The 15,622-nt window shown below is 36.4% G+C and overlaps 1 protein-coding gene across 1 annotated transcript in view; it reads left to right on the top strand.

Moving 5' to 3' along the window:
- GPR158 (G protein-coupled receptor 158) overlaps positions 1-15,068 on the top strand; it is a 393,556-nt gene extending 378,488 nt beyond the window's left edge. Inside the window, exons 8-11 of the mRNA XM_005865859.2 lie at positions 2,142-2,280; positions 5,774-5,879; positions 9,772-9,918; positions 10,711-15,068. Of these exons, the coding sequence (XP_005865921.2) occupies positions 2,142-2,280; positions 5,774-5,879; positions 9,772-9,918; positions 10,711-12,165 (1,847 nt within the window). The 3' untranslated portion in view covers positions 12,166-15,068. The remainder of the gene's footprint in view (positions 1-2,141; positions 2,281-5,773; positions 5,880-9,771; positions 9,919-10,710) is intronic.
- The last annotated feature ends 554 nt before the right edge of the window (positions 15,069-15,622 follow it).

Below are 15,622 nucleotides of genomic sequence, written 5' to 3'. Positions count from 1 at the left end.
AAAAAATGAGTTCGCGTGTCACCTCTGACACGCGTGTCATAGGTTCGCCATCACTGTCCTAGATGGACAGATGCAGGGGCTTGTCAGTTGGATGAATTGGTGGTAGGATGCAATCCAGAGCTTCAAGCAGTGTGCTTCCAGTGCATTGCCATCTTTACGGTTGACTTTCCACTCCTTGAACCAAGGCACGTTAGCACTTCGCTGCAGCATGTTGTTGCCATTCCAATCAGAAATTGGCACAAACGCTACTATGTCAGGGTTGTAGCCAATTTCCATATGGCAGGTTCTTCCTTAACAATTTCCTCATATCTTTTCTGACCATAGAGTGGCTCAGTGGAATCCATTCTGTTCATGTCAACAACTAGTTGTTTCACACCCAGTGGTGTGTAAGCCAGAGGGCATGCTCACAGGTCTGCCCATTCTTGGAGAGAGATACCTGCTTCTAATATACCAACACCAGCAGCAACAATCAAGACAGCACGGTCAGCTTGAGATGTGCCTGTAATCATGTTTTTGATACAATCTCTGTGTCCTGGGGCATCAATGATGGTCACATAGTAGTTGCTGGCCTCAAGTTTCCACAGGGAGAGACCCATGGTGATACCACGCTCATGTTCAGCTTTCAGTTTATCCAAGACCAAGGCATAGTACTTGAGGGAGCCCTTCTGCGTCTCAGCAGCCTCCTTCTCAAATTTTTCAGTGGTTCTTTTGTTGATCCTGCCACATTTGTGAAAGATGCTGGAATCTACATGTGCAATGAGATGTTGATATGAGTCTTTTCCTTTCCCATTTTGGCTTACATTTAGCAGTGGTTTTTAGGACACCTGTGTTCTGGAGGCAAAACCATTGCAAAAATAGCCTCATGGAGATGTTAGAGTGAATTATTTTTTTTCCTTTCGCTTCTGGCAATATCAGGACTTTAGACTAACTCCTGACAATGTGTTTTAAGGGATTTTCAATAACTGGGGCACTACCTATTATTTAAATATTGGTGGAAATATGCTAAAAATTGGGCAGGTAAAACACAGGAGAATGGATATCAGTGTTTCAGTATATAAGTAGTTACTTCTAGGTAATGCATTGATAAAATGTTTTCTTCAAATTAGAGCTTTCTTCTTATTAATTAGATATATCTTTCAATGAGGTCATGTCAGTAAGACAAATAAAATGGGCTGTAAGGGTATTGGTCATAAGTAGTTAAAATAGCAATATTCAGTTTGTAAAAAAAGGTCAAGTGGGATGTTAAACGGTAAGAACCATGTATTTAACGTTTATGGTTTTTAAAATTTATTTTTCTAACTTACTATGGCAGATGGTATGTTAAATGCTTTATATACATTATTTGATTTCATTATCGTGTAATCCCATGAAATATGTACTTTTATTATCCTCATGTTTCAGATAAGGAAACTGTGGCCAGAGAGGTTAAATTCAGATTATGCAAAGTTCATCAGGGATTGAGCCAGGATTCCCACGCAGGTCCAGTGTGGTTCTGAAGCCCTTCTTAACTGCTACACTGTGTTGGTCTCTTCTGGCTTATGCCGACAAACAAGGTGGTTGTGAATTTTACTAAGCCCTCGGCACTCCACTTACCTATCCTGTGTGAAGAAATAATGGTTCATTTACAAAACATGCCACTGAATGTTTAGCAGCCTGTTTTCTCACATTTCTGGCAATAGATTTTGTAATATATTGAACTAAATTCAATGCAGTAATAACCTAAATTTCTAGAAGTTGCATAGAAACACATTAGCAAGCTTTTGTTGCCTGATAACTTTATTTTGACTCAGATATTCTATGAACATCTTAAACTTTGGTTGGCAATGTAGAAAATTATTTTACAATTGTTTTAGGGAAAAGCCAGGTATTAACAAAAAAATTAATCTGAGACAACAAACACTGTTTTAAAAAATAATAATAATAATAATAAAGTATACCTTTGAAAAATCTTCTATACACTGAATAAAATTTTAAAATTAATTTATAGCATATATTTATATGTGAATGATATTTATATGCATCTATTTCTAAATTTATGTTTTTATAATAGAAACAACGTGCATGCTAAAGAACTTAAATTTTACTTTTTTCTTCACCTTTAAAACTAATGGAAAGTTGTTTGTTTGTTTTTGTTCTCACAGCTGAATTTTTATTCCTCTTGTGGGGTGTTTATCTCTGCTATGCAGTGCGGACAGTCCCATCAGCATTTCATGAGCCACGCTATATGGCTGTTGCAGTTCACAATGAGCTGATTATCTCTGCTATATTCCATACAATTAGGCAAGTGATCTGTAGAGCTAGAAAATATTTGTTTTATTCTTCTGATGTGTTGCAGTTTAATTTAAATAGCAAAATTTGGTTAATGGAAATTTAAATAATGGAAAGATTTAGGAAGATGATATTTTATAATTTTATTAATTTCTTTGGCCCAGAAATGGCAAATGAATATAGTTTTTAAAAAATACCCAGAACCGGTTTGGCTCAGTGGATAGAGCGTCGGCCTGCGGACTCAAGGGTCCCAGGTTCGATTCCGGTCAAGGGCATGTACCTTGGTTGCGGGCACATCCCCAGTGGGGGGCGTGCAGGAGGCAGCTGATCGATGTTTCTCTCTCATCGATGTTTCTGACTCTCTATCCCTCTCCCTTCCTCTCTGTAAAAAATCAATAAAATATATTTTAAAGAAAATATCTATTTTTATTAATTTTAGAGGGAGAAAGAAAGAGGGAAAGAGAGGTAGAAGCATCAGTGATGAGAGAAAATCATTGGTTGGCTGCCTCCTGCATCAATGGGGATCGAGCCCACAATTCCAGCATGTGCCCTGACTGGGAATCAAACCATGACCTCCTGGTCCATGGGTCGACACTCAGCCACTGAACCATACTGACCGGACAATAGTTTTGTAACTCTACTGTTCTTAGTTCCTTCTGATAGGATATTTATTGCCTTCATTTATTTTGAAGGTTAACTCACTTATGTTAAGGCCCTTACAGAGATGTCATTTAATATCATTTATGATATGTAATACTTTTTGTTCTGAAAATATAAGGCAATACATACATACATTACAAAGTAGATTTAAATCGTCTATGTTTTCATTCATGTTTAATATGCTGATTTATACTTTCAAAATTTTAATACTCAGAGAGACAACATATGTGTGTGAATTCTGCTGAATTCAAAACAAACAAAAACCACTTCAACCTGATGACTCTATTTTTGTGTGCAATGAAGATTTGTCGTCATTGCATTTTAGCAGTAATGTTCAGTGGTAAGAATGTACGGCATGGCCTGCCACACCTGATGACTCTATTTTTGTGTGCAATGAAGATTTGTCATCATTGCATTTTAGCAGTAATGTTCAGTGGCATGGCCTGCCACTTTTTGATGTCACAAGTATTTCTCTAGTCAATGAGTACAAAGGAAGAAAAAGGTGGCTTATGATAAGTGAACAAAATGAAATATGTATGGCTTATCTTCTGGGAATTTTCACCTGATTCATATTTGAAAATGAATTGAAAAACTCAGTGAAGACCAAAAATAAAAAAGAAAAAGAAAGAAAGAAAAAGAAAAGAAGAACAGGAATATTATAATTTAAAAAACATAAAAAATATGTCATTCAATTTCTCATCATTATTAAAAGTTAGGATACACTAAAAAATGTAATTAGAAACTTTGAATATTTGTCTTTATCCTCAATAGAAAAATAGAGATTAATAATAATGGAAGTCAGGGTGGCAGGTTGTGAATCTGTGGAAGTTTTGTAGGATAATTATCATCTTTCACTTTAATAAATAATCATAAAATGATATCTTGCACTTAGAAGTAGCTGATGCCAGAGAGGAATAGGGCCACAGGCATAATGTACTTTTAAAACTTTTAGTAAGAAACAGAGGTATTTATGATGACAGCCCTGAAATGCTATCAAAGAGCCAGAATCAAGGTAATTTGATTTCTCACTTTTTCTTGCCCCCTAACAAGAGAGAAAGAAGAGACAGAGTACAAGAGGAAGGAAAGATGAGAAGAAAAATATGAAATTATAAATAGACAAGGAGGAGAATTCTACACAAACTAAAGATTCAAGGCTCTGAGAGCAGGTGCCCTTGCCCAAAATGCAGTGAGCACCTGAGCGCACCTTTTCTTGGTGCCTGAGCTCCATAGCCTTTACTTTCCTCCCAGACCATCTCCCAGGAAAAGCTGCATTTAAGTTGTTTCCAAGATATCAAGCACATAATTTCAAGATCTAACAAACATGCTGCTCTAAAAACATTTATAAATTAAATGTTACATTAACAAACCAACTAAAGAGTTATAATCATTCAAGAAGGCTTATTACAGATGAGTTTAAATGTCTTCTATTGTCAGTGTGTAACTGCCATGCAAAGGGTTTCCCACTTCAGCCCTATAATTACCTGCTATATTTCTTAGAACCAAATTAATTACCCAAGAAATTAAATCTGTTCAAAAGTTAAATAAAATGACCTATATTCTTTTCTACCTTGATTTACTTTTCATCATTAAATATTTTTTCAGTGAATTTTAAACTCTTAAGTAGAACACTGATTTTAAGGGGATGAATAGAAAACAATAAGCAGTAATAATTAAGCCATGTATGCACAATTTATTATTTAGACATGGACTGAATTCATAAATGCTTGGCTCTAATATTGATATAGTCCAAGTATAAGAAAAAAATAACATAACAATTTAAATTAAGTAGATCAATTTTAGTAATATTTTCCTGGAATAAACTATTAAATAAGGCTTCTGACATCAGCAAGGGTATTCCCTATCATTAGGACATATATACTCTTTTTTTGTCTGCTTAAGATATAAAATTATACATATGTATATAAATATGAGTATATATGCACATATGTATACATACATAAATGAAAATTATGACTCCATATTATATACACATGTACTCTCATTCTTACCAAATTGTCAGCTTGAACAAAAATAAATTACAAGGATTAAGTCTAGAAGGTGAAATAATGCAGAGGGTGTTTGCCCAGTCTGTTCTAATTCTTTACTTACTGTTACTACCAGGCATAAAGCAAACTTTTGAGAAAGTATAAAGATTTTTTATAAAGTTTGCTTTTATTCTTGAGCTCAATTTTCAAATATTTCTATGTTTCTGACTTTCGGAACTATCTTTTAAAAGTTGAAATACTCTTTTTAAAAATGAAGCTTTAAAACTACTGCAAAACCCAGTTTCTCTTGAGATATTTCTGGTCAGAACTGCAACCCGAAAACCCAGGTAGTAATTAAAAGTTAATTTAAGAATAATTGATATCAATATATGTCAAAATTATTTTTAAAAGATTCACCATTTTAATTCTAATTAATGCTTTTAAATAAAGAATGTAGACTCAAGAGTTATTTGGATATGTTTTACAACCCAATTTTGCCAGAAATCTTCACTCAGTTTGTAACAACTCTTTTATTGAGTCAACATGTTTGCTGCTTTTTCTTTGTAGATTAAACCTACATACAAAACAAGTATCTGAGGAAATGCTTAGTACGTTATATTTGTGCTGTCTTTCTAACTGGATAATAAATTATAGAGAGTTCACTATTATGCATTCAATTAGGGTAGCCTAGACCCTTGTTCGTCTATGATGAAAATATGTCATAGTAACAATATAATTTCTTTTTCCTGCTTCTTTTTATGTTTTTCTTAATATATATATGGAGTTATAGAGCTTCTAAGCTTCTAGTGCTTTATGTAGAGATCTTGTTAGATTGCTAACTTGGTGAATTCTCATTTCAGATTTGTCCTTGCCTCAAGGCTTCAGTCTGATTGGATGTTGATGCTGTATTTTGCACATACTCATTTGACTGTGACAGTCACCATTGGGTTACTTTTGATTCCAAAGGTATTCCTCTGACATTACTTTTCTCTTCCAAGACAATTATCTTATATGAGCCTCAAGTTGTTTCTCCTTTAAAACGACCTGGCAATCTAGGCAAAGGGAGGTGCGGAGATTTGCTTGACATCTAAAGTGTTTTTAAAGCTCCCTCCTCAGGAAAGTAGGTGTCTGTTTGTTTGTTGTTGTTTTTTTTTTGGGGGGGGGAGGATTTATTAAATATATCACATAATTGTTAAATGACAATTAGTACAAAACCCATCATCTGCTTTAGTCCTTTTCCAAGTATTTCGATATCCAGTTATGTTTTAATTATTATGGATTCAAAGTGGCTTTCATAGTAGCTATAACATCAAAATAATTTTTAAAGAGAATTATACTGTTCTAAGAATTCTCTTATTTTGGATTTATATTCAGAGAAATTATTTTAAACATTTGGACAATTTTTATTTAAATAGAAATAATTATAATATTATACATAGAAAAGTCTTGCTTAATAATGATAGATTATGACAAAGACTTATGTAGGCAGCATAATGAAGCAGGGAAAATGGTCCAGGACTCAATCAATACATGGATCCTAAACTCAGATGAGCTATATAATATGATATTAGCCAAGACTTTTTATCTCTTTGAGTTTGTTTCCCCATCTATGACATGATCGTGATAGCAATAAGGTTGCCTGGAATGAAATAAAATATCAGAGAACTAACAGATTATATAAATGACAGCATTATCATTATTTTCCTCTTTTACAAGAGCTCAGTCTTGGTCACTGCCACACAATACTCCATTAGCATGGCTGAAACAAGAACTGTGATTTCCTGTCTTTCACCCCAGGCTTTACCTCAACCCTCAGACTTAACCAACACATTGAGATGCAGCCTGATTGAAAAGGCCAAATGATTATTTTTAAAAAGCAAATACCTATTTTCTTCCTTATTTCAATTATACCAAAAAGCCACAATGTTCATGGATTAGTCTGTTACTGCGACTTATCTTAACCATTTTTATACATTGCATAATATGATATCATTAGATGTATGCATACTCAGACTATTTATTCATTCATTCAATAAATTGTTATTGAGGTCCTAAGAAAATTGAAAACATAGGTTCATACAAAAACTTGTACATAAATGTTCATAGTTGCACTATTGATTCTAGCCAAAAAGTGGAAGTAACCCAAATTTCCATCAACTAATAAATGTATAAATAAAATGTGGTATATCCATACAGTGGGATATTATTCATCAATAAAAAGGAATAAAGCACTGATACATGCTATACCTTGTACAAAACTTGATAACATTTTGCTGAGTGAAAGAAGCCAGACACAAAGGGCCACATATTGTATGATTCAATTTATGTGAAAAGTCCAGGTTAGACAGCTCTATAGAGACATAAGCACTTTAGTAGCTGTCATGGGCTAGGTTTAGTGGAGGACAAATGGAAATGACTGCTTAATGAGTTAAAGGTTTCTTTTAGGGGTGTTGAAAATATTCTGTAAGTCAACCTTGTGGATACTAAAAACCATGGAATTGTATAATTTTATGGTATGTGAATCATATCTCAATAACCGATAATTTTAAAAAATTATTGAGGGGCTTTGCTAAGCACTGTTCTAGATCCTGGAATACAGTAATGGATAGATAAAAATCTGTGCTCTTGTGGTAATTATATTCTGAAGGACATTATGAGAAACAGAAAAGATAAATATCTGAAATAGCATTTTAGAGAGAAGCACAAAGAAAGATTAAAAAGCAGGAAGTGGACCATATCTGACAAATAACTGTTTCTTAAACTCATGATAGTCTCTAAGCCTTTGCTCAAGAAAACAAAACAAACAAACAAACAAAAAAACACACAAACAAACAAAAAAACACACCTCCATTCTCATAAATAAGCTCCAGGTGATTTGACTAGTAGCACGGGATATTTTAGAGGACAGGGACTATATTTTATTCATCTTTATGGCCTTAAGTTGACGGTACATGTTGGAACCACAACCATAAGTAGAGCAATGAAGGAAAGGCTCATCAGTTTCTGTGGTTTCTCTGCCAGTCCCAATTACAAAACAGTCATTGTTACTTAAAAAGAGAATTATCATTTCACATGGTATCTCTATTTATGTTTATTTTCCTACCCAAATATTTTAATGGACAATAACATTAAAATATCTCTATTATCAAAGGGTGATCTGTTAATTTTTAAAAAATATACTTTTATTGATTTCAGAGAGGAAGGGAGAGGGAGAGAGAGATAGAAACACCAATGATGAGAGAGAATCATTGACCTGCTGCATGCTCCCTACTGGGGGACCTAGGGGTCGAGCCTGCAACCGGGCATGTGCCCTGATGGGGAATCAAACCATGACTTCCTGGTTCACAGTAACTGTTCTCTCAATTTTCATAGGACAATCACTTGGTTTACATATTGTGTGAAGAGTGGCTGGGTTGTTTTAATTCTCCCTGCTTTCCATCATGTACCCAATTCACTCTTCCTCCCTTCTCCTTTTGAAGAATAGAGATAGTAAGAATACATGAAACTGAAAAATATCAAAACACCACATGAAAAATAATAAAAATATGTCAAAATATGATGAAGGAGGGGCTTGAGAAAAAGATTAGGTAACTTCACTGACTCTTTTAATTTTGAACTTAGATACCATGTAGCCCAGAGTCCTTTAGGCGGAGCAGCGCTGTGCTGAGAGGTCCATGCTTGCTTAAGACCTCACTGTCAACACTGCGAGGCTGGAATTCAGATCTCCTGCTCCCCGAGTCTTAAAAGAAAGCTTTAAAAAATACTTTAAATTTCTTTTTAAATTACAGTGACATACAACATTATATTAGTTTCAGTGGTACAACATAGTGATTAGACATTTATATAACTTACAAATTGATGCCCCCGAAAAGTCTAGTACCCACTTGGCACCATACATACTTATTACAATATTACCAACTATATTCCCTCTGCTATACTTTACATTCCTGCTTGAGAAAAAGATTAGGTAACTTCACTGACTCTTTTAATTTTGAACTTAGATACCATGTAGCCCAGAGTCCTTTAGGCGGAGCAGCGCTGTGCTGAGAGGTCCATGCTTGCTTAAGACCTCACTGTCAACACTGCGAGGCTGGAATTCAGATCTCCTGCTCCCCGAGTCTTAAAAGAAAGCTTTAAAAAATACTTTAAATTTCTTTTTAAATTACAGTGACATACAACATTATATTAGTTTCAGTGGTACAACATAATTAGACATTATTTATATAACTTACAAATTGATGCCCCCGATAAGTCTAGTACCCACTTGGCACCATACATACTTATTACAATATTACCAACTATATTCCCTCTGCTATACTTTACATTCCTGCGACTATTTTATAACTACCAATTTGTACTTCTTACTCCCTTCACCTTTTGAAAGTAGACTTTTTTGAAGCTATGTGTGGTAGACTGAAAGTCCCATTTCTGTGATCAGGGCCAATTGTGCCCAGAGATGAAATACAGCCTCCCCTATGTGAAGCAACATGATAAACATGACGCAGTCCCTACTGCTCAAAAAAAAAATCCCATCCAGCTGCCAGTGGGTCTAAACTGCTACTCTCAGAGAAGATTTCTGTGTATTCTGTACTTCTTTGCAAAGTGCAGATATTGTGGAAGAGGAGAAATATAAGTTGACACTGGGAGCCTAGATAAAAATCAAACAGGGAACAAAGTACCTCAAGTGTGTGACATGGAAAGCAACACACTAATGTAGTGCAAAATTTTATAAAGAGTTCAGTGAACAAATTCATCTAAGCTGAAGAAATGATAATAACGTTAGGACTTTTAGAAAATTTTTATTAAAATGCTATGTCTTACAGTAATGTCTAGAGCTCAGATTGAATATCTATTTCAGTTTTCACATTCAAGCAATAACCCACGCGATGACATTGCTACAGAAGCATATGAGGATGAGCTAGACATGGGCCGATCTGGATCCTACCTGAACAGCAGTATCAACTCAGCTTGGAGTGAGCACAGCTTGGATCCAGAGGACATCCGGGTAACACCAGTATTTCTCTTCTATTTCAGATTAGTCCCATTTATACAGGCAAGCATGTGTGGGTTTGTGTTTATGTGTGTTCATGCGTGTGCATATGTGTGTTAGAAAGAAAATGAGAAAATGTGTGCTTATGTACAAACTGAAGACATAAAGTGCAGAGTTAATCCTGTTCTAAAACGTGTAATCATGGTATAAATTAGAATGCACAAACCAATCTTGATAGTCTCAACTGACTTTTTGGCAGTCATAACGATGAACTTGTTATACATGTTCCATAATATGGTTTGTGACATTTTGCTGTGAGCAGAGAGCCTGGATTAATTAAAATAATCTGTGGCGATATGTCAGCATTTGGAGGAAGAAGATGCTTTTAGTATTTGATGGCCTGCCACCCCCTAAACGTAATCTAACATTAGGTACAACTTTATCAATGGCTACATGATGCTCCCAATATTGTTGCAGGGATATGTTTTATCAGTAGACAATATGGTGTGTTTTATTATGGTCCAGGCTCAGTCTGGCCCACAAAACTTGCAAGTTCAAAGTTCTTGCTCCATAAAGCAAGGCTAGCATGCATGGGTTTATGTCTTAAAGTGTCAACTCTGTGTGAAACCAAACACGAAATAATCAGAAAGTAAGAATGTGGAGAAAGTTGATGAGTAGAAGTGTTAGGAAGAGCTAAACAATTTCCATAAAGAGCTCAAGCTTATTGAATTAAAATGACCATCAGCGATATTATTTGGCTGAAACACTAAATTCCACACCTCTGTGAATTTCCTCTTGTTCTTGCAGGATGAGCTGAAGAAACTCTATACCCAGTTGGAAATATATAAAAGGAAGAAGATGATCACAAATAACCCCCACCTCCAGAAAAAGCGGTGCTCAAAGAAGGGCTTGGGCCGATCAATCATGAGGCGTATAACCGAGATCCCAGAGACGGTCAGCAGACAGTGTTCCAAAGAAGACAAGGAATTCACAGATCACAGCACCGCCAAAAGCACTGCCCTCGTTAGGAAGAACCCACAAGAGTCGTCAGGTAACACGGGGAAACCCAAGGAGGAATCCCTGAAAAACCGAGTCTTCTCACTGAAGAAATCCCACAGCACTTACGATCACGTGAGAGACCAAACGGAAGAGTCCAATAGCTTACCCACTGAAAGCCAAGAAGAGGAAGCCACAGAAAAATCCACACTGGAGTCTCTGTCGGGTAAAAAACCAACACAGACACTGAAAGAAAACAGCGAGGCTGAGTCCACGGAGTCTGTGCCTTTGGTGTGTAAGTCAGCGAGCGCTCACAATCTCAGCTCAGAGAAGAAGGCCGGGGGGCATCCCCGAACATCCATGTTACAAAAGTCTCTCAGTGTCATAGCAAGTGCCAAGGAGAAGACTCTTGGGTTATCTGGGAAAACCCAAACATCAGGTGTGGAAGAACGTGCTAGATCCCAGAAACCTCTGCCAAAAGATAAAGAGGCCAACAGAAAACCCTCAAATTCAGATAACACAGAGACTAAAGATTCTGTCCCCCAAAACTCTAATAATTTGGAAGAGCCGAGAAAACCTCAGAAATCTGGGATTATGAAGCAACAAAGGTCCAGTCCCCCTACTGCCAATTCTGACATGAGCCCAGGCACCACCCAGATGAAGGACAACTGTGACATAGGGGAAGTGTGCCCTTGGGAGATTTATGACCTGACCCCTGGTCCTGTGCCTTCAGAATCAAAAGTTCAAAAGCATGTATCTATTGCGGCTTCTGAAACGGAGAAAAACCCAACCTTTTCCTTAAAGGAGAAATCTCATCACAAGCCCAAGGCAGCGGAACTCTGTCAGCAATCCAATCAGAAGAGCATAGACAAGGCTGAGGTCTGCCCTTGGGAGAGCCAAGGTCAGACCCTTTTTGAAGATGAGAAGCATTTGATTTCTAAGACTCAGGTTCCCCCGGGGAGAGCAAAAGATGAGAATGGTGGTCAGCATTGTGCAGCCACTGTGTGTGCTGGGCAATATGAAGAACTGCCCCCTAGAGTTGTAGCATCAAAAATAGAGAATGAAAATCTCAACCAAATAGGAGACCAGGAAAATAAGACATCTTCCTATCATTCAAGTAATAATTTTCAGCAGCCTTTCACATTGCGAGCTGAGGTGTGTCCTTGGGAGTTTGAGACCCCAGATAAGCCAAATGCCGAAAATAGTGTAGCTTTACCTGCCTCTTCGACTTTAAATGCGAATAAGGTAACAGGGTCTCGAAAATAAGAGATCTGGGATACTTTCAAAGTAGCATTCCCCGGAAAGAAAAAGAAGAAACCCTGAATTTGATAAGACTGAAGATAGAAGGATCAAAAATTCCCAAAGAGTATTTGTCAATCAGGGAAAACATGGAAGGCATGGGTGGAGGAAAACTAAGGAGGGGAGAGAGACATCCTCATGGGGAAGTTAGGCTGGCCCCAAAGTCTTTCCCTGTAACACTAGGAAAATCTTTACATTCAGCATGTTTAGAGGAAGTAGCCCTCAGTGTCTGCCCCTGACCAATATTTACCCATGGGACTTTGGAGATCCTAAGCCAGGCAAACCAGAAGACACAGAAGAGGTATGAGATTTGCAAAGAAGAAGGTATAAATGAATATGACGGAAATTCTAAGTAGCTGACTGAAAAGAACTTACTTTACCTATATAATCTTGATAGCACTGCTAACTTAATGCATCCCAGAATACCTTTTATATCAATGATTGCTCTCATTTTCTTATAAATGTATGTTTCAGTACATTGTGTGTCTCATATTCAAGCATTCCAGATTGTATAATTTTTGCAAATAACTTTGATATTATGTGACACACACTTATGCAATCTTCAGCTACTCAATTGTTCTTGCAACTTACAGAATACCTGTTATCTATCAACTTTAGTTGATTCTTGAAGTATAGTAAGCTTTCTCTGGCTTGGGAAGTCATAATTGTTATGAAAAAAATATTTCAGTTTTGTGATTTATATATTGCAAATTTGGATTACCTATTATTTCACTTCATGGTTTGTTATACTGTCTTAATCAGGGTTTTTAATACAAGTTACGTTACTTGTTTTGCACTTCTCGTTAGGACTGAGAAGCTTTATTAATATCGGAGATCAAATGGTCCAACATAGTCTATGTCTCAATTAGTTAAGGACAACTTATCTATTGTTTGAAGTCAGAGATAGATGATGCCTTCATTCCAAATAATTATCCCTTTTAACTCTTTCAGTATTTCATACTTAGCAGCATTTTATAAGGAAGAAGCTAAGAGTGAGAACAATATACTGTGCATTATTATTACCATTGGAAAGGGAAGACTCTAGGAATGACATGAGAATTACTGTAGAGCCAGGAAATTTGCCTTTCAAAGCAGATGGAAAGGGAGCTCCTGATAGCACTTTCAAGGGGTTATTTTTTTAAAGAAAAAAAATATGATTACATCAATATTATTATATGGTGTATTTTTATTGTGCATACTAAATATAGAATATTTTCAATGACCTTAAAGTATTTATTCTCATAAACTCTTATTCATTGCTTCAGCTAGGGCTAGAACTTGCTGGGCTCAGATCCCAAAGAGATTTATAACCCGGTTTATTCCAAGCCTATAAGGTGGTATGGGCTCATCCTTCTCCCAAGCACTTGAAAACGTACAAGTCCTGCAAATGACCATTGTGAACCATCTAGTTCAAAATGTAAAATGCAGAGGTTTATTTGCAAGGCAGAACAGTCCCCAAAGCATAGTTCATACAATTTATTTCACTCCACACTGGTCACTTGGTGTGAAAATCCTAAGTTGCTGACTTGGCCCTGTTAGTGTGACTGTACAAGGAGATTCTATTTCAAAGCTCAGTTTCACTGTATTTAAAGATGAGTCACTTAAACATGGGACCCAGACTTCCCTTTCTCTCACCCGAAACACTGACATCTCAACGGCTTATCTGGCCAGGACACTTCCAGCAGAAGTAACTTTTTGATTTCATGAGCAACAAGAGACACATGCTAGGAGGATAAAAGATGAGAAAGGGAATCAGAGATGGATACAGGGCTGTTCTTGGAGAATAGCATTCTCAGTGGATGATAAAAATGAGGACTTCTTTGCATTCATTATCAAAATTTCCTCAATGGTTTTTATTCAGGAGTAAGTGAGCCCTTCACCATGTTGCAAAGCTGTGCACAAATCTCCCTCGCCCAGTTCCTCACTTTGTGCATTACTCAGGTTTGTGGGTAGGTTTGAAGACATAGGAATTCTATTTTTCCGTGTGTTTCCTTCATTTATTTTTTCTTCCCTTCCTTTTCAATCAAGGCCTATCTACTTGGTAACTTAGAAATACAATGTTATGGTGTATGTGTGTACCTGTTTCTAGATCCACGTACTTGTTTATGTCTGAGATCAGTTAGCACTTTATTCACTTTTTGAGAAATAAGCAGTCAAGCATCAGTGACTTTTTATTGCACTTCAGAGTAATCCTGCTTGAGGTGTGGCTTAAAGAAGACTTGCCAAAGTTCACCTTAGTCTATAGATTTTTCTCCACCAGCATAAATCAGCAAGAGTGCTTAGGGTCTTTCCTAGAGTTTCATTGTCATTACTTGTCACCGAGAGAAGTTGAAATCTATAATCTATAATTCTTGAGTTTATTTTCCCAGATTGATAATAAGGAAGTGATATAAACACTAATAAGGTCACAAACACTTGCTAGGTTGTCCTTCTCAGTGCATGTGCGAGCTGCATCCTGTCCTTGTTTTTAAGCCAGGGTTTATAAATAAGTAGATTTATACCAATTTAATAGAACTGTATATTTTATGCCAGAATTAAATGCTTTACGACATGAATTATAACTCAACCCATTGTAAACTTCGGTGGCAATATGGATTTGAAACTGGACAGTTCTCTTGTATTTGCTTCATAAGTTTCTGCATGCAAGTGATGACAGGTAGGACTGAAAAAACACTGCCTTTGACTTCTAGCATTTAGTAACTGAGAGCTGTAGAGTCTATAAAGCTATAAGTCTCTTCACTCACCCTGTGGTTATTCTGAAACTATTATCTGAAACCCACCATGAAATGTTTGGTAAATTTATGTTGTGACATGTTGCAGCATGTAAATAATTATAACATCTCTGCAATAAAACATTTATATGAAAGTGATTTGTGGTGATTTGTATGTTCATCTATTGAAAATCAAGTTGATTTTCCCTAGCCAACTTTAGAAAGAATCCTATATATCTTTGGCTTTGGCACACTTATGTACATACATTCTCATATTGCCTATTTATAGGAATGTATGATGAGCCAAATGCGGTCTCAAACATACAGGTAACGATTTTGAGCCAATAAAACCTGTTAGGACCAGTGCTTTTGACTTAAAAAAGCTCTAGCTACCTTAAGCTACCTTTTTTTAATTTACTCAACACACATACCAGGCAATCTGCTAAGCAATGACGATGATCTTTAGATGAACAAGAGATCCAATAACAGTCAGTCCCATAAATTATCCAGACACTGCTGTGATAAAAGAGAGGAGATTCTGACAAAGTCACTAAGTCAGTGCAGGCTCAATAGAGAGGGCAGGTACACCAGGCTGAAATTCTGCAGAGGCTTTAGGTATGAAAGGGAAAGTGTATAAAGCTAGAAAGGTAATTGTGCACAGCCTTGCATGCCATGCTTCAGGTTAACTACAGCCTCATCTTGATATCCTGGGA

This window comes from Myotis brandtii, unplaced genomic scaffold (genome assembly GCF_000412655.1).
Source record: "Myotis brandtii unplaced genomic scaffold, ASM41265v1 scaffold215, whole genome shotgun sequence".
Lineage (NCBI taxonomy): Eukaryota > Metazoa > Chordata > Mammalia > Chiroptera > Vespertilionidae > Myotis > Myotis brandtii.
Note: the sequence above shows the minus strand (reverse complement) of the source record. Positions and strands in the feature narration are given on the sequence as shown.